The sequence below is a fragment of the Lytechinus variegatus genome, chromosome 8, assembly GCF_018143015.1.
Source record: "Lytechinus variegatus isolate NC3 chromosome 8, Lvar_3.0, whole genome shotgun sequence".
Classification (NCBI taxonomy): domain Eukaryota; kingdom Metazoa; phylum Echinodermata; class Echinoidea; order Temnopleuroida; family Toxopneustidae; genus Lytechinus; species Lytechinus variegatus.
In genome coordinates, this window is record NC_054747.1 from 24,565,383 (window position 1) to 24,585,016 (window position 19,634).

General features: G+C 36.2%; 1 protein-coding gene across 1 annotated transcript in view; it reads right to left on the reverse strand.

Annotated features, from left to right (window-relative positions):
• LOC121420213 overlaps window positions 1–14,884 on the reverse strand; it is an 84,541-nt gene extending 69,657 nt beyond the window's left edge. Inside the window, exons 1-2 of the mRNA XM_041614772.1 lie at window positions 14,456–14,884; window positions 2,720–2,894 (exon numbers count right to left, since the gene is read on the reverse strand). Coding sequence (XP_041470706.1) covers window positions 2,720–2,814 — 95 coding nt within the window. The 5' untranslated portion in view covers window positions 2,815–2,894; window positions 14,456–14,884. The remainder of the gene's footprint in view (window positions 1–2,719; window positions 2,895–14,455) is intronic.
• Between the last annotated feature and the right edge of the window lie 4,750 nt (window positions 14,885–19,634).

Below are 19,634 nucleotides of genomic sequence, written 5' to 3' on the forward strand. Positions count from 1 at the left end.
TGTTTGACCAGAATCAGGCTTTCTGGGGAAGTACATGTACATACATGTATATATTAAAAAGACAGAACCACGATCATAAACGTGTTTAAATGACGTCATTTCGTACATGCTTCCGGTGAGATGAAAATCCACGGGCAAATACTGTCGCATTGCTCCATGTTATCTCCACGTAATAACAACACTCAGAAAGAAACTTTTGAAAAAAGGTGCGCCCAATTTGAACTCGCTTTCCTGCGAAGCCAGCTGGCGATTGTGATTTCGCCTCTGAAAAGTTAAGCATAAACAGCACTCCTAGAACCACGTTTACGATCGGGGTTTTGAATCGACGTTTAAAAACGCTGATTCTTAATACAGCAGCGTAGGTACACGCCCCTACATGTGGTTTATTCAAACACCCTGAATCGAACTGCGCACTGTGTGATGAAACATACATCTATAAAGAGCTGCTGTCCAAAATAATTATAGATTTAATAAATTTCAATTTTTTAATTGTTGAGCATGACTGAAAATACTTTACTCCAAATCAAATTTACATGTACACTGTAGAGCTGTTTCAAAGTTTCAAAGAGAATTGAATTGTGTGGATTTGCAGTACAGTGTAAGAAACACATTGGTTTACGCCCACACAGAGGAGGAAGAATCTTTTAATGAAATCTCATTGATGGTTTAATCATCACTGAAAATACCTTTCTACAATTCAAAACCAAGGTCTGATTTTGTAATAGCCATGTATGTACATGTATATGAGCAGCTGTCCCTCATATACAATTTCATGACTTTCCATTTTATGGTTGATAATATTGAAACAGAATAGACTTTTCTCCAATTCAGTGTAAAAGCCATTTTTTTTCAGAGAGAATTGAATTGCATGGATTAGCAGAACTGCACAACAAATAGACCCATGTACATGTACATGTAGAAGGAAGAGGAAGTACATGTAACTTATTAAAAAAAACTAAAAAATTTCAAACAGTACAAGCTGTTTTATTGCTATGACAGCCATACAATACATCATCAATCATCTGATTCTATTAAAATTTACTGCAAAAAATCCACTTAATTGGGGAAAAAAGAATAGAGTTGAAACACAATTGCAGATAAAATCCTGGACAATATCAATGTTGAGCTCCATTAACTACATTATTTGATCCATACATTTAGACTTTGCTCTGATATCAGAGTTTCGATGGGCATTGAAACTTTGTCATGAGATGATTTGTCTGATTTAGAATGAGATACAACTGTACGATGGAGAGATCGAAGTGAAAATTGTACTTTTTGGTGGTATAATTTGAATAGAGCAAATACATTACATGTACATGTACATGCAGTATTAATAATAATAGCCACTTTTTAAAGCGCTTTACAGCATAATACATGTATTTCCCTGGTCATTGGATTCATTTCAATCCCGCACGAAAAGTGCACAATTTCCACTCCCTGGGGAGCATTCCTTGCATTCATTGCAGCCTCATAATGGCGCTGGCAAATTCAAACATACAATATCTTTTGCATCCTACCGGTACCCATTTAGCACCTGGGTCAAGAGTGGCAGTGTGGATTAACGTCTTGCCAAAGGATGCTAGACCGCGGTGGGATTCGAACACACAAGACACAATCCTCTGTTTACAAGGCGAGAGTCAGAACCACTACACCACGTCTCTTCCAGTATTACTGTACTTCCCTCCATAATGGTACATGACTTGAAAATTTGCTCTAAAATTACATGTAGGACAAATTTGGAATACTATCATACTCTAGACAGCATCTTTAAAACAGCCTGTTTGACGATATTTTATAAGAGCAACTTTAATACATTTTCATCTGTTCTGCAGACAACTTTATTCTGTTTATAAATTATGTTTATACCGGCGCATTACAAATGTTCATATCATTAAAATTCTCATTGATAACTTTGCCCAATTTCAATTTTGTTGAACTCAATTTCCCAAGTTGAAGGATGCATACATGTACATGTACGTCCATGTATGTTACCCTGACGTATCCGTATGTATCTGTTTGAATCATTGGTACACATGTATGTAGACATGTTCTTGGTACACGTACAGTATGTAATATTTTTTATTTCTCTTTAATATTTGACTTCACCAGCCTCTCATGTCACAATTTTGTCCCATTCGGTGCAAGTCGCCACATTTTTTTGCAACCTGGCCCCAAGAAATTTCTCACAAAATCAAAATGGGTCTCAACAGAAACTGGTGTGTTCAACTACACAACTCAAAGTAGATAAACTTTTGTAAATAGCAGAGTTTATTATACATTTGTACTTCTGTTTCATAATTTTGAATAAAAGGCCTGACATTTGAAGTGCAGGGGGGGCTGTTAAATTGATCAAAGGTAATAACATACATACATGTATGTAGGATTTATATAGCACATGTATCCACCTATAAAAGGTGTTCAAGGCACTCCTATATTACCCCGCTGAAGCTAGTCTACCCAATTCGGTGCTCACAGCTCTTTGAGGAATTACTTCCTGCCGGTACCCAAATATCTCACCTGGGTTGAGTGCAGCACAATGTGGGTAAATATCTTGCTGAAGGAAAATAGGTCATGACTGAGAATCAAGCCCACATCCCTCACTGATTGAAAGACGAGAGTCTTTAACCACTAGACCATCACACCCCCACAGTTGTAAAGGTGTCGAACGATTTCCATAACTATAAACGTTAACAAGTGGATTAGTGTGAACACTCACCTGTCTGGCGAAGTACTGATGGTTTCTGTGCTGGTGGGCTGAGCAACTGTACTGGCTGATACCCTCACCACCATCGCTCCCTCTGGGCTCATCATCTTGGCAAGAATGGCGGCAGCAACTCAGGAGGGAGGGAGGGCAAGAATCGTATCCACCCCTGGCTGGCTCATGAATGTTACTGCGAAAGATAAAATTAGAAGCATGATCATGAAATAAGATGTTGTCTGTTGATAAATATTTGAAATAGAAATATACATGTACATGTATAGAGCAGAGGGTTCTTTTGCTGTAGAATATTAATTTCTTTGGGTAATGTGGATAATTCTTTAATAATTTTATCACAAATTTTCAATGTACATGATGAAAATAAAACAAGAAAAATCATGAACATAATTTTGTTGAAGGTGAAAAGCATAAATTTGGCCAAGAAAAGTTTATTGAAAATCAGAAAAGGGGTATTGGACTGTTCCTGGTGTTGTGGTATTGGTGATTAAAAAGTCAAAGAGATAATTAAGAGAAACTGTTTGAAAACTACAGACACTAGGTCTACATATATTATAGCCCAATCGACGATCATGTGCAAACATCCATGAGAAAATCGCGTTCATAATGCATGTTTTCATAAGTTATTGGCTATATTATTAAGGGGGAAGTTCACCCTGACAAAAACTTTGTTGTAAAAAAAGCAGAAAAATAATAAAAAATATTGCCGAAGGTTTGAGAAAAATTCATTAAATAATTAAAAAGTTATTAGAATTTCAATTATTTGATTTGTGACGTCATATGCGAGCAGCACTCCTACATAGCGAATGGTAAAAAATCAATGAAATGTCGTTTTCTCAGAAAATTGAAAATGGTTTTCACTCTACCTTTTGTATATCAATAGACAAATCATTTCACACCCGATCATGAATAGAAAACAAAATTAAGTCATCAGGAACCATGCAAAATTTGAAATTAATGCATTTTATATTACATAACACATGGGGCAGCTGCTCGTTTATGACGTCACAAATCCAAAACTTTGAACTCTAATAACTTTCTTACTCTTTAACGGATTTTCCTCAAACCTTCACCAATATTGTTTATTATTTTTTCTGCTATTTTTGCAACAAAGTTTTCTTCAGGGTGAACTTCCCCTTTAAGTGAAATAATTCAACGCTCCAATTCATGAAGCAACATCTACAAATGTACACTGTAAGCCCCAGAACCGGTATGAAGTAGAACCCAGTATTTTATCTTTTTATAATGATTCTTGAAATCTCTGCGCTTGAAAGGCGGTCACATCACATTCGCATGACGGAGCAATGTGAAATGGGACATGTAATCACATATTCTTTGATTCAGTGACTTTATAATATTATGACTCGTATTATAGCAGTGGCTCAATTATGGTCTTTAATTCTAGGCTCCACATATTACCTGGAAAGCAAGTATCCACAAATTTGAAAACATGAATTCTGAACCGTATTTTATCAATCCAGTTTTACGTACAATATTCAAAGTCATGATTAAATACAAAATAGCTATTTACATCATGGTCTCTGAGTTCATTTAGCCTCCTGAAGACAAGAATGCACATTTTCCTGTGTAATTAGTTTTCACACAGCTATTGAAATCCCATCAAACTTGGGGGGAAAAATGCTTGTTCATGCTTTCAAAATATTGAAGAAAAACATCCCCACTATAAATAAATTTGCTGTAATTATTCTTTCAAGGAATGCAAATTTTTAATAAAGGAAAGTTGTTTTAAACTATTATAAACATTAAAAATATATATATTCAAAAGTGGAATGAATTGAAGACAATTGCTCCGCTGCAAATTCCACACTAGTGGAATGACCAACTTCAATACCAAGCATTTTTCAGAACTGGGAAGGTGTAAAAGCAGTCGACAAGAGCAGTAATTTATGAAGCTTTTTAAGAGATAACCCTTGTCTCTCCTACTTTATTAATCAACCTTTCTTTCCTTTTATTTTACTTGTCACTACCTATAGGGGTGTGAATCACGCAGAGCCTAAAATAGAGGAGGGTTATAATAGGCAAAATATATTTAAGAATATGTTAAGCGTCCTGTCTGAGTGGGCACGAGGCAGAAGAGGCCCATTCTCCCCCAAAATGGCTGACTAATGGCTGGCTATGAAAAAACCTTTCCTTATAAACAAGCAGATGGATTTCTCTTGCAGGGACTGCAAATCAGTACAGTATGTAAATGTATGAGATTATTCATTTTATGAAAACTTCATACTGTGCATGTCTACAATGATACTTCAGGGGGTGTTTCTCAATAAATAAAACAATCGGCAGCACTTCCAGGTATGTGTATACTTAGTACACTACATACATGTACCAGTCACAACTGTTTGATCATGAACAGAATTAATAGGAAGTTTGTGTATTACATGTACGTTGATCCATGTATCAATTGAAATTTACACTGAACGTTATTATTCATCAAAAAAGTGGAAATACAAGTACTGTATGCACACAAATTCCAAATACACATGTAAAACAATCCTTGGAATGCCTACATGTACACTGCAGCCTACAGGGCCATTAAATTGTAATTTATACACAGTGGATGTAAAAGTAGGACAGAATAAATCACCGACATTTCATTTTAAAGGGATTTTTTTGCAAGAAATTGTATTGATGTAGATTTGGGTGAAATATGGGCTGTTGCTTCTCAACAAATTTGATGTGGAAGTACTGTATGTGTATTAAAACGTGATATGGATGAGATGGCCATTTGGGTGATGACTGTACTCATGACTCATTCACTCACTCTCAGTCTCCTCCCCCCTCAACTTAACAATAGTCTGATAATACAGACCCCATACTTGCATGTCTATACATACACTTTGTGTGCAAACCTAAATTGATAAAAGCAGTCTGAATGCGCGGCCTACACTGCTGAAGACTAGTCTGCTGTGCAAACCCTTCACTCTGGTTAAGGGTCTGAATGAGCAGGCCTACATGTGCCTTGTCTTGGTCTGTACTGAAGGCCCTCAAATTAAAACAGCATGTGCTAGTCTTTGCACGGAGACCCACTTGTTGATCAAAGTTTCAATCAGGGTCTGTACCTGCAGACTAGCTGAAGACCACAGTGCCCCTGTACATTTACATGTACATGTACATGTATGTAGGCACAAGTCCACCTCAACGAAAGGTTTATTTGAAAGACAAAAATCCAACAAGCATACATGTAAAAACACCAAAAAATGTTAATTATCAAAATCGGATGCATGTACATGTACATGTAAAGAAAGTATGACATTTTGAAGTTTCGCTTTATTTCACAAAACAATTACAGTATGCCCATCCTGGTGACAGTCAGTTTGCAAATGAGGAGACTGATGACGAAACCCACTATTTCTTTTGAATTTATATGAAATATTCTACTTTTCTCCTCATTGTCAATTGAAACAAAGATAATTCCTCCATGAACATATGGAATTAGCATGTATGGTTCAGTCAAGTTGGTCCATATTGTCAAATTTGTAAAAAGTGAAATATTATATAATTCAAACAATAGAAAAACAAAAGAAATCGTTCGTGAGGGACATCATCGACTTTTTCATTTGCATGTCACTGAGCTGTGCATATCACCGTTTTTTTTAATATTAAAGCGAAACTTTAAATGTCATAACTTTCTTTAAATATGTTACATCCGATTTTGATGAAATTTTCAGTCTTATGTTACATGTACATGCACATACATGTATGTAGTTTGATTTTTCTCTGGTTAATTCAAATCACCATTTTCCTGTGGTGGACTTGACCTTTAAAATCTCAATACCGAGCCAAGATGGGCTGGTGAGAATGGGTCTATTGATCTATTGTTATTCCACACATCATGTAAATACCATAATAGAATAATTCATTGAATAATGGAATATAAACACATTAAGTTCACTGAGGGTGTTTCGCACCTGTGATAAAGCAGAAAATTTGACCTTACAACAATAGAGTGCAGACATTTAGCAAACACTTTGTGTTATGCATGGAGGACAGGTATTATATTTACTTTTATAGGCCAACTTCAATACAGTGCATTGTAACATGCAACAAAGGGTGGGGAGAACCAAGAAAGTGTTGGAATGCGGAGCACTGCTTTGCATCAGGGAAGTGCACATTGTATTAGACCTACAGTGTACATCGTGCTTCTCAGTAATATTTTGTGATTGAACTAATACAGTACATGTACATACATGTACCGTACAAAACAGCTCAAAAAAATCTTTGACTTTAAATGGCAACCTTCTTTTGACTAGAAAGATAGGAAGTATTGGACAGAGTAGTGCCCAGAAATGTTCACTTAAAAGTTATACCACGGTCACATTTGATCTACGGCGGCTGTTCGGCGAGTCGAAAACAGCCGTTTTATTCATTTTTACTATAACCACCTATATATAGCTGGTACAAAAAAATGTTAAAACGTCTATTTTTGACTCGCCGTACGGCCGCCGTAGATCAAATGTGACCAAGGGCAAGGTATTATGCTCCTCACTCTTTGATTATCATATTTGTAGAAATCTTGATACATTTGCCAACAAACATGAAGGGACCTTTGATTCTGTACATGTACATGTACATGTATGTACATGTACATGTATGTTTATGTACATGTATGTACTTTGTGTGTGGTATATGAACAATAACCTCCTTGCAATTTAAACAAAAAAGGCAAACAACATCTTTTCCAGTTTCTCATTCTTGAGAATCTTCATCTGCCATTCTTTCTTTGACCCTGAGCAAGAAACCTATATTTTTTCCTAATAATTCCATGACACAATAAACCACCTTTCTACAATATCTTCCCTCCAATCTAGAATAGAACTCTTCTCATTTTACAATGTCCCTCCTATCCTTGCTGTTTATTCAAATGAAAATTGAAACTCCCTTTTAACATTAAACCGACAACACAATGGCATTGGGGTTGCCAGCTCGATCTGCCTACTCGGCATTCCTATTCAGAATCTTGGCACAACTTTGAACATAGCGGTTAAACTTGATCCAAAACCAACAGAAATTGAAGAGTGTTTAGCTGACCCTTCGTCCTTGGGCTTCGGGACCTAATGTGGGGAACAGTTTGGGGAAAATGGGATCTGAAGCATTTTCTAAAAGAGCAGAGTTAAATGAGTACGGTATGGACTATGTCGAGGCATAAAGCCTACATGTACATCATTTTTATTACCGGTAATGAAAAAAAGGGTTATATAGTGAGGTACTGTTCATAAAAGCAAAAAGAAAAAGAAAAAGATAACCAGTAGCCTTGTAGCATGTCACCTCAAGACAAAAGCTACTGAAACTGACCACGTTCCTTGCCCATGATAATGAAAAACTAAAAACGGTGTGTACATGTACTACATGTAGGCCCCACACAATCACTACTCACTGCTCATTACATGTACACCCATACCCCCAAAGTACTAGGTACATGTACACTGTACATCCTACAAAGTACATGTAGCAAAAACAAATACTTTTCCTCTCAAAACATTTTTAAAATAGGTTTTCCTCTTTAAAATAGATGAATATATACCAGGCTTTGAGCAGGAAATATTCATCCAAGGTTGGACTGGCATTACTATTTTGCCAGTACAGTGTACAAGGTGATTTCTAAATTAATAAAGGTCTGGCATTTAAAGTTACATGTACATGTAAATATCCGACTTGAATAAATTAGAGCAATAGATCTTGAAAATCTCATTTTTGTAACCGTAGTTCATACTTTTTCCTAATCTGAACCAAGATATAAAACATGCTGTGCTGACTGACCTACTTTTCCTAAAACCATGCGCTCAGTGCCCAGAACGTGTATTGATGCTTGCTCCGTCATGATATGTGACGTCAATGATGGAATACTGCATTATTCCATCATTGATGTCACGGAATAGAAATTTCTTTTTTCTTCAGGGGGCGTTTCATTTTCAACATCACAAAATAGTGAGAATATGTTTGGTCACATGATGCTATTTAAACCAATCAGCATACATGATTTAATTTACGTAGGATATAAAATTAGACATGTACAAGGATATTTTATGCCAAAGGGTATTAAAGGTCTACATCAATGTAGTCCACCTCAGAAAAATGTTGATTTGAATCAATAGAGAAAATCAGACAAGCACAATGCTGAAAATTTCATCAAAATCGGATGTAAAATAAGAAAGTTATGACATTTCAAAGTTTCACTTATTTTCAACAAAATAGTTATACGAACGAGCCAGTTACATCCAAATGAGAGAGTCGATGATGTTACTCACTCACTATTTCTTTTGTTTTTCATTGTTTGAATTGTACAATATTTCAATTTTTACAAATTTGACGATCAGGACCTCCTTGCCTGAAGCACAAAATGTTAAAATAATATAATTCCACGTGTTCAGGGAGGAATGAAACTTCATTTCACATGTGACAATGACAAGAAAATCAAAATATTTCATATTTCAAACAATAAAAAACAAAATAGTGAGTGAATGACATCATCGACTCTCATTTGGATGTAGCTGGCTCGTTCATATAACTGATTTTGTGAAATGAAACAAAATTTTGAAATGTCATAACTTTCTTATTTTACATCCGATTTTGATGAAATTTTCAGTGTTATGCTTGTTGCATTTTCCCTTTTTATTCAAATCAAGTTTTTGTTGGGGTGGACTTGTCCTTTAAATAGTTTTTCCCCTGTACAATAGATGAATATATACATGTAGGCTTTTAGTATAGTATGGCAGGAATTATTCATCTGAGGTTGGACTGGCATAAATACTACAAGTACTTTGCCAGTAAAGTGTACAACCGAGGATGAGTAATTCCCTATACTGTACTTTCGAAATAAAGGCCTGATATATTTGTTTTCTGACTTGAAAAAAAATTAGACCAATAAAACTTTTGTACTCGTAGTTTATCCTTTTTTAATCTGAACCAAGATAACCCGCTGCACTAAATGACCTACTTATCCTGAAGCCAAGCGCTCAGCGCGCGGAACGCGTATTTGCCGTATTAGTGCTTGCGCCATCGTGATCTGTGACACGAATGATGGAATGGTGCACTATTCCATCACTGATGTCACGGAAAAGCAATTTTTCTTCAGTGGGCGTTTCATTTTCAACATAATCGCAAAGTAGTGAGAATATGTTTGGTCACATGATCATCATGATGCTAACCAATCAGCATACATGTACATGATTTAATTTATGTAGGATATAAAATTGTACAAGGCTATTTCATGTCCAAGTATAGATTACATTATAAGGAGAGACCAAACTTTAATTGGAATTCATGCCCCTTTTTACACTGTAGTCTGCATTCCATTGTCGCTATAAACTACAATGCAATGTTATAATTAATGTTGACTTTCAAAACTACACTTCATATCCTGTAGTCCTGTACAGTATAGCACGCTACATGTTCCAATTACCATGACCCTCGACTGGTCACATCCTATGGTGGAAATCAAAATCTTGTAAAGGTCAGGTCATAGAATGGAGACCCCTGGGGTTATCCATCATGAGTCATTAGTTACCAGTGTTCAGAAAGACAGAAACCATAGCATGGAGCTATTATAAAGCCAACAAGTTATTGGACAGGTACATAGAAATCTAATTTGTTTCAAGACATTCACTCCATCTTGGTATTACAGTGGTTTGAGTGGGAGCCCCTCCAAGCCCCCCCCCCCTCCCCACTCCATCTTGGTATTACAGTGGTTTGAGTGGGAGCCCCTCCGAGCCCCCCCCCCCCCTCCCCACTCCATCTTGGTATTACAGTGGTTTGAGTGGGAGCCCCTCCAAGCCCCCCCCTCCCCACTCCATCTTGGTATTACAGTGGTTTGAGTGGGAGCCCCTCCGAGCCCCCCCCCCCTCCATCTTGGTATTACAGTGGTTTGAGTGGGAGCCCCTCCAAGCCCCCCCCCCCCCACCACTTCCAAAAAAAAAGGAAGGGAATAAAACTTTAAAGAACAGTGAACATATATACAGGAAAAGATGTTTCTACGGAACAATTCTCTTTTAAAAATCTATAATTCCCAAATTGATTTTTTTTCAGAAATCATCATTCAGAAACAATCAGAAACAATCATTCAAAATGGGTACGGTACATGTATGTACAGTAGGCCTACCTCAACTGGGTACATGTAGGCCTACATGTATGTAGGTACTAGGTACACATGGACCTACTACTCTGACAGAGTACATGTACATGTAGGTCCATGATCTACAATATATATAACAAATTCATGGGCGTGTTCCCAAATCTACACAGCACCCTTATTTCCTTGCAGGATCACATGAGGTTTAAAAATCAAAGTCTCCACACATACTGCAGGTCTACGCACCTGTAGCCTGTAAGCACATGTACATGTACAAGAGAAGAATATCGAGATCCAATGCAGCAATGCAGCTCATTGTATCGAGAATGCAAAGTTGTACAGAACACTGTTCTGTTAGTTACCAAAATCCAAAGTTATATTTTTTAATGTGTTGATCCACAAACAAACAGCATACAGGTTGTTAATTTTAATGTAGAGTCTACATTTACATGTACATGTATGTATCTGTAAAACCAGCCTGTCCATATGGTACACAATAGTAGTTTGATTCATTTGTTGCCACAACCCCACAACATCCAGTTATGGCGTGCGCCCATTATCCAAGATACAATGAACAGTACTTTGGGGAAGTTAAGATGCAGAGGTTCTAGACTGTTTGAGCTCAGGGGCTTATCTTTAATACAAAGAGTTGTGATTGATCCGATCAATCACAACTATGGAAAGCCAGCAAAGTCAACATATGAAATGCATGTTTGCTCAAAAATTTCTCTACATACATACATGTACGCTTTAATAAAAACAACTGTCATTCAAACTTGTCACAATTCACGAATCTTCCCTGAAGAAGGTAGAGGTCTACCGAAAATTTGGAGAGTTAATAAAAGAACTTAATTGTTGGCATTACAAAAACTGCATTACTCGTGAATTTGTTTCGCATTCCTGATACATACATGTATGGATGTACATGTAAATGTATTCATTGATACTTGGCAATTTGGTGTGTTCTCCGTTGTTTACAAAGAACATTTTGCAAATTTCCTGTAAAAAAAATTATGACACTGATGGATTTCCATAGTGTTAAAGATTGATTGGGTCATGTACATGTACATGTATGTAACTCTTTTTAAAGACAGAGCCCTGGGGGCAGTTTCATTAAGCTGTTTGTATACAAGTTAAGAGCGACTTTAAGAATGACTGGTAAACCTTTCTAACGGTAAACGCCCTATAAACCATCGCCCATGTGAATTTTGGTGTATACAATTTACCATAAGAAAGGATCACCAGTCATTCTTTAATTTGCTCTTAACTACGAACAGTTTCATGAAACACCCACCTGGGGAGCGTTTCATGAAAGAACTTGTCAGAGGTTTTATCCGACAAGTCCCACTTTATCCGACAGTTACCATAGTAACATTGCTTATCAGCCAATCAAATTCAAGGAAAGATGTCAGATCTGACATGTCAGACAAAAATGTTCTTGAAATGCTCCCCTGGTCCCTTCTATCAGATGGTAACATTGTTGAATGTCGGTCTCAGATGTAAACAATCGTATTTGATACAAGCCTGTTAAAACACAGACACACACACTCCTGTACAGTACTAGTACATCATGTAAATTGAGGATCAATGTAGATGTATGCAGATACTGTCCGCAGACATTTTTCATTCTGAAATCGGATATTGTCTGTTGAAAGTGAAACCAAAGTACAGCTTCTCAAGTGGCAGGGAAGGAGAGGGGATAAAATAACATCCATCATCAGTTATTAGAATGTGGATGGTTTCCAACATGATGCAGCAAAAAATATACTGACAGCTCACAGCTAAAATGTATTTGAAACTAGGCAGACCTACATGTACATGGAATGGGTAAATTGCCAATTCGTCTACTGCCAACTCATCCACCTACCCCATTGTCTACCTTAATTGTCTAATGCCCTGCATTCTGACGATCCATCAACATTTCGTCTAACAACCATTTGGTCCAATAATCATTTGGTCCAATCATCACTTCGTCTAATCACCATCTCGTCTACTAACCAGTTGGTCTAATACCCATCTTCTTTTCATCCAAATTGCACAGTTAACACTTCAGTTTTAATTAGACCAAATGGTATGGACTATAAAAATAGATATTAGACCAACTGGTTATTAGACGTAATGGCATTAGACTAAATGAAAGTAGACCATGTGGTGAGTGGACGAACTGATGGTATGTAGATGAGTTTGCAATTGGACAAATTGGCATTAGACGAATTGGGATAATACACCCTTTTCAAGTGGCAGATTAAGGATGGCGAATAAAATAAAATCCATCATCAGTTATTAGAATGTGGAGGGTTTGCGACATGATATAGCAACAAATACACTGACAGCTCACAGCTACATGTACTGCACATGTATACAGAAATCTAGGCAGACCTACATGGAATGTAGGACTACAGTTCAGGTATGTACATGTAGGTTTCAGAATCATTGTTTAATAAGCACCCGCGGTTGATGAAACAACCAAGGACAAAAATCCTTTCCAAAATTGTAAATTCTTATATATCTTTACGTACATGTACAGTGCCCTACCCAGTACCCATATTTCTTTATTTTTTAAGTTGAGAATCGTACATGTATACATGTGCATGCCTGTCTGTGTTTATTTTCTTTCTTTCCTTCTTTATTAAATTTCCCTTTTTATTTCCTTCATTTTTTTCCTTAAGCTTTTCTTTGCTTCCTTAAAGTTCCTTCTCCCCTCCTCTCCTTCCCTTATTTCCTTTTTTTTCATTCTCTCCTCCCTTCATTCTTTCCTCCCCTTTTTACCTCCTTTCTTTCATTCTTCATTTTATTTTTTCCTTCTCTTTCCTTTATTCTTTCTTTTCTTTCCTTCCTCCCTTCCCGTTCTCCTTCTTTCTTTCTTTCAAAAAATAAAGGAAACATTTTTCTTTCCTTCATTCATTCTTTCTTTCCTCCTTATTTTTCTTACTTTTTTCTTTTCTGAGTTTCTCTCCTTTATTTTTTCTTTAACACATTTATTCATCTTCCCTTTTATTTATTTTCCTTTCTGTCTATATTCATTTCAACAAATGACAGAATCAAACCTTTTTTTTCTCTCTTTCATTCTAACTTTCCTTTACATTTTTCTTCATTTTCCCATTCATTTTTTCTTTCTCTCTCCTCAATTCATCTCTTTTCTTTCATCTTTTTTTTCTCTCCTTCATTCTTTCATTCACCCTCCCTTCCAATTCTCTATATTTTTCGCAAGTCTAACACTGTGTAGCACTCATTGTTGATCTTTTTAGTCGATTGTCCCGTACTTCATTTTGTGAAATCTGGTCATCTTGTCTAGACTCTCGAGTCTGTCGAGACTAGATCTAGACCTTTTTAGATCTAATCAAAGATTTTTTTTAAAATAAAATATGCATGGGACGTCCTTTTTAAAACAGTTAAATAAATTTAACGCCGATATTAGCGAGCTATTATCTTGCTGGGACCATCTAAAAAGTTACAAGAAAGGTCGTCATAGAATTCACATAAAACCCGGCCCCAGCTCGAGCTGCTGCATGCCGCGCCGCAGCATGCCGAGACCTCCTCCAGCGGGGAGGACACGGACAAACGCCCATATACGGCGGGCTGGTGTGCTTGTTCATGTCCGAACACTCCCTCGAAAACGAAAACAAGCAAGCACACAGAATTTTTCTTACCAAAATAAATGACTTCAGACTCGATTTTTCTTTCCAGTTCAATAATCCTTTGAAAATAATAGTCACTACTTCCAGGTAAGCGTCTCCACTGCTTTCAAATCAGTAGTTCTTATCGACAAAACGGAAATTATAGCTCTTCGGATTTCCTCGACATAAAGGTACGGTGGAGCTCGTCTAACGCCATTCGCGGATATGACGTACCCGAAAAGCCAGAAAATTGTGAATCACTAATGACGTCATCCTAGACACTAAACAAATCTAAATTATCGATTATATTATCTCTACAAAAGTTACTTTTGTTGTCATTGTGGCTGATCGTGACTGGGTAAATATCTCTTCCTTTTCGATGGAATACTACTGCGACCTTTGGACTAAGCGAGAGAGCAATCCTGTATTTTTATCGTTCAAACATCAGGGAATTTCCCCTTTCGGCCGGAGCCAGAGGGAATCCTCAATTGTCTCGGAATTGATGTAATGACAACGCTATGCAAAAGTTCGGGCGTGTCCCCTCAAAAAGAGGCCGGCGATCGGGGATAACTTTCATGTCATTTCGCTTATTTCAATTCCGCCTTTTGTTTTCGAATGATCGAGATAAGTTGACTTTTCTGTTTTCTTCATAGCTCGGCCCTACTTCCATTTATCTGTATTGATTATCCTGAATATATATTCATCACCCCCCCCCCGGTCACGGCCCGGTGATCGAGATCTAGCAAAGAGTTAAATTCTCTGGTTTGATGGCGTACGTGTTGCTTCACGGCGTGCCGAACGGTTGTTAAAGACTGAAGTTGAGTGCATTTTCCTTTTATTCTATACAATACATGGTATCTCATAATAACTAAAGATAACAATGCGATCACGAATTAAGCGCGAGTTTTATATTAATTTTATTTCAGGACCCGAAAGTGGAACATTATTAAAGAATCTCCTTTTCAAGAACAAGATCGAGCTCTAACCAACCGATTAATGACAGCGGGAAGCGACTGATGTGATTTTAGTACTTAGTATCAAAAGGGGACATTGATTTTATGACTGTTCCATCGGAAGTCGCGAAAAGAATACATCTGGAACAATCAAATGAGGACAGCGCAAAATGCCAGCTAAAATAATCCGACTTCATGAATACGGAACAATTAATAAGCACCGAAACTAAAGAACAAAGCAATTATGGTCTCACTCCCATATCTTTATTGTCTCACCAGTGAGCTCCGGAATCACGATCTGAACTTTGTATTGATATATACTGACCCTGAAAAAATCAGTTTAAGGACTGTTTGGCTGTGTTAGAGTTTATTTATTTTGTGTGATCGAGCGCCTTTGGAATGTGAATTCATGATTTTGCCCCGCCTCGCCCCCCCCCCATCTGAAAAAATGGATCGACGCCCCACGTGACACGCATGTTTTTACAAATTTACATCTCGATCCCCTTCACCAAGCGCAAGGTGTATGTGCCCCGTTCATTTTACCACCTTTTTGAATGTCATGCACTATCATTTTTAAGTCTTTATCCAGGTTTACGGTTTTTATAGGGGAGAAAAATGGGAACTCTTTAAACAAAACAGTGTATACTATTGAAAGGGAAATAACAGTGAAAAGGCTGGCAAGAGTCAAAATTTTCAGGCTCGCGTACCGGGTGTTTCGCGCGCCTGTGACGTAAATATATAATTATAAATGCTTAAACTTGAATATTTAGTCATATAAGAACGCCCTCCCTGCTCGCTGGCATACACATCATGACCCCCGCCCCCAATAATAATAATAATAATGAATAAATAAATAATAATAGGCCTGATAATGATGATGATGACGATAATAATAATAATGTCCAGTTTTTTCATGAATGAGGAAATCAACTCTTTTATTTAATATCCATATATTTTTATTGATCTTTTACAGCTTACTTATTTTGTTTTTATTATTCTTAATTACCTTTCTTCACTCTCTTATGTACATGTATATAAATTTTCATTGCCTAAGTATTCTTGCCTGTACACATATTTCTCATGTCAGTTTTTTACAGAGGTTACTGCTTTTAATGTTTGAAATATGTAATGAGTCTTTTAATTGTTTTTACTTTGTATGATGACCAATTCAGCCATTTGGCTGCGACTCATGTTTTCAATAAACCTTGAATTGAATTGAATTTAATTTAATTTAATTTAATTAAAAACAATGATAATAAATAATAATAGTAGTAATGATAATAATAATAATGATGATAATGATAATGATGATGATGATAATAATAACAATAATAATATAATGATAATAATAAAATTTGACGACCAAGACAAAGGGAAAAAGTGCCATAATTTATATAATATATCTAAAAATATATCTTCTCAAAATCTATCTTTCATAACAATAATAATGAAATTTGACGACAAAGAAAGAAACATAAAACAAAGGAGAAAAGTGAGGTATATTGATAGGCCTATATCTAAAAAATGTATTTTATATCAAAATCTATTCTTAAAGGACAAGTCCACCCCAACGAAAACTTGATTTGAATAAAAAGAGAAAAATTAAACAAGCATAACACTAAAAATTTCATCCAAATCGGATGTAAAATAAGAAAGTTATGGCATTTTAAAATTTCGCTTATTTTCAACAAAATAGTTGTTATGAACGAGCCAGTTTATTACATGAGAGTTGATGACATCACTCAATCGCTATTTTTTTTGTATTTTATTATATGAAATGTGAAATATTTTGATTTTCTCGTCATTGTCATGTGAAATGAAGTTTCATTCCTCCCTGAATACATGGAATACGTGGAATTCCATTATTTTAACATTTTGTGCTTCAGGCAATGAGGTCCTAATAATCAAATTCGTAAAAATTGAAATATTGTATAATTCAAACAATAAAAAACAAAAGAAATAGTGAGTGAGTGATGTCATCGACTCTCATTTTGATGTAACTGGCTCGTTCATATAAACGGTTGAAAATGAACGAAACTTTGAAATGTCATAACTTTCTTATTTTACATCCGATTTTGATAAAATTTTCAGCATTGTGCTTGTTTGATTTTTCTCTATTGATTTAAATCAACATTTTTCTGAGGTGGACTTGACCTTTAATTATAAGATCATTATTTGAAAGGTCAAAACTTTTTCCGCATTACATCACTCGCTAGCAGCTTTTTAAAGAGGCTCTCCGTGTTAACAGATAAAGAAAAAATCAGACAACGGACAAAACACTAAAAATTGATCAAAATCGGACAAGGAATTAAAAAGTTGTGGCATTTCCATTATTCCGGTGAAACAGGCAGGTCTTCATGAAGACATGTATTTGATGAGCAATTTATGATGTCATATCCCTAATTGTATTTTTAAAAATTATTATTATATTGGGTTTATTCAAATATTTTCTTTCAAGAACCAAAACAAATGCATTGACAGCTAATTTAGTATTATTTCTTGCCACAAATGAGAAATATATCATTCACACTTGTACGAAAAAAGGAAACAATTATAAAAAAATGTTTTAATGGGAATGTAACATTATTAGCCCACCTAATTTGTATTAATGACGGCGTGTGTACTGTTTTCACAATATATTGATAAAATTAAAATTTTGAATTTTGTTCTTTTTATTGAGAGGGTATTCAGAGGATCGTAGGGTCGAATCCTATATGGCGTGTTTTCCTTCAGTAAGAAATTTATCCACACTGTGCTGCACTCAACCCAGGTGAGGTTAATGGGTATACCAGGCAGGAGTAATTCCATGCATGCACTGAGCGCTGGTGATGGTAGCTCGAGCTAAAGCCGGGGTACCAATAGCAGCGCTTTGTATCCTCAGGCAAAAAGCGCTTTATAAATCAAGCTATTATCATTATTATTATTATTACTATTATCATTATCATGTCATCTATTTTCGATTTGATTGATCCGATTGATTTTCTTTTATTTCTGTTTCACATAACATCACTTACAAAAAGTAATAAGTAGGCCTATATAAAAAAAATAATACAGTGGTCGTATTTAAGCAATTGATATTCAGATGAATGCAAGAAACCGCCACCGTGAGCGATTAAGCTTGACTATCATGATGGCGGCCTCGCTTAAAGGTTATGGATCCGCCTAATTATCATCAAAATACCCCCCCCCCCTCGCATTCGAATTGGAGATCAAATCGCAAAACCCGACAATGCTTTAATCACCGTAGAGGGCGGTATTCCATTTTACAATTTATTACTAAAATGAAAAAGGAAATCCATGTTATGTTATACCGAGGATTTTACCTGACTGCTAAGAAAGAACGAATGCCTGTGAGCAAGCAACCAGGGGACCAACGGCTTAAGGTCCTCTCCGAGGGACCTGGTAATGAGGAAAAATGGGTCAGAATCGAACAGGTGAATAATCATTTTTGCAAAAAGGGACCCCAACTAATATAAACATAATTATAAAACAAACAACGTAAAACACACACAAAAAAGGTTGTTAAATTTCAACTTGTTCAAACCCACCCCCTAAAACCCCAATAATAATAGTAATAATTTTTTATAGAAAAAAATAAAATAAAAAAAATATTGGATCTCTAAATAAAAAAAAAAGGGGGGGGGGGGTCTCTCCAAGATAACTTTTTTGTCTCATCCCTCAAAACAAAAGGAAATTTAACTCTCACATGCGTTAATTTGGCAAACGAAGCCCAAATCTGCCCCCAAAGAATGTTGGAGTGCTTCTTACAATCACCAACATTATCACCAACACTATCATCAAAACAATAGCCATCTCTAACATCATCATCATCACTAACACCATCAACACCACTATCATCATCATCACCACCACCATCATCATCATCATCATCATCATCATCACCACCACCACCACCACCACCATCATCATCATCACCACCGTCATCATTACCATCATCACCACCACTATCATCATCATCATCACCAACAACACAATGGCCATTGTCATCCTTGCAACCAAATAACAGCCATAGGTAATACGACACACTAAATTACATGAACCATCTCTGCCACACAAAACAGATATAATATGAGGGGAATGAAATTTGAACTCACAGTGGGTGATTTCAAGTTCAGTGTTGACCTTTTAATTTTGGTGTTAAGGTCAATTTTTACACAAGTATGACATCAAACATAAAATGGAGATGGTCTCGGAAAGTCTCTTACTAGCTGCTGAGATGTCAATAATGTGATCTGGAT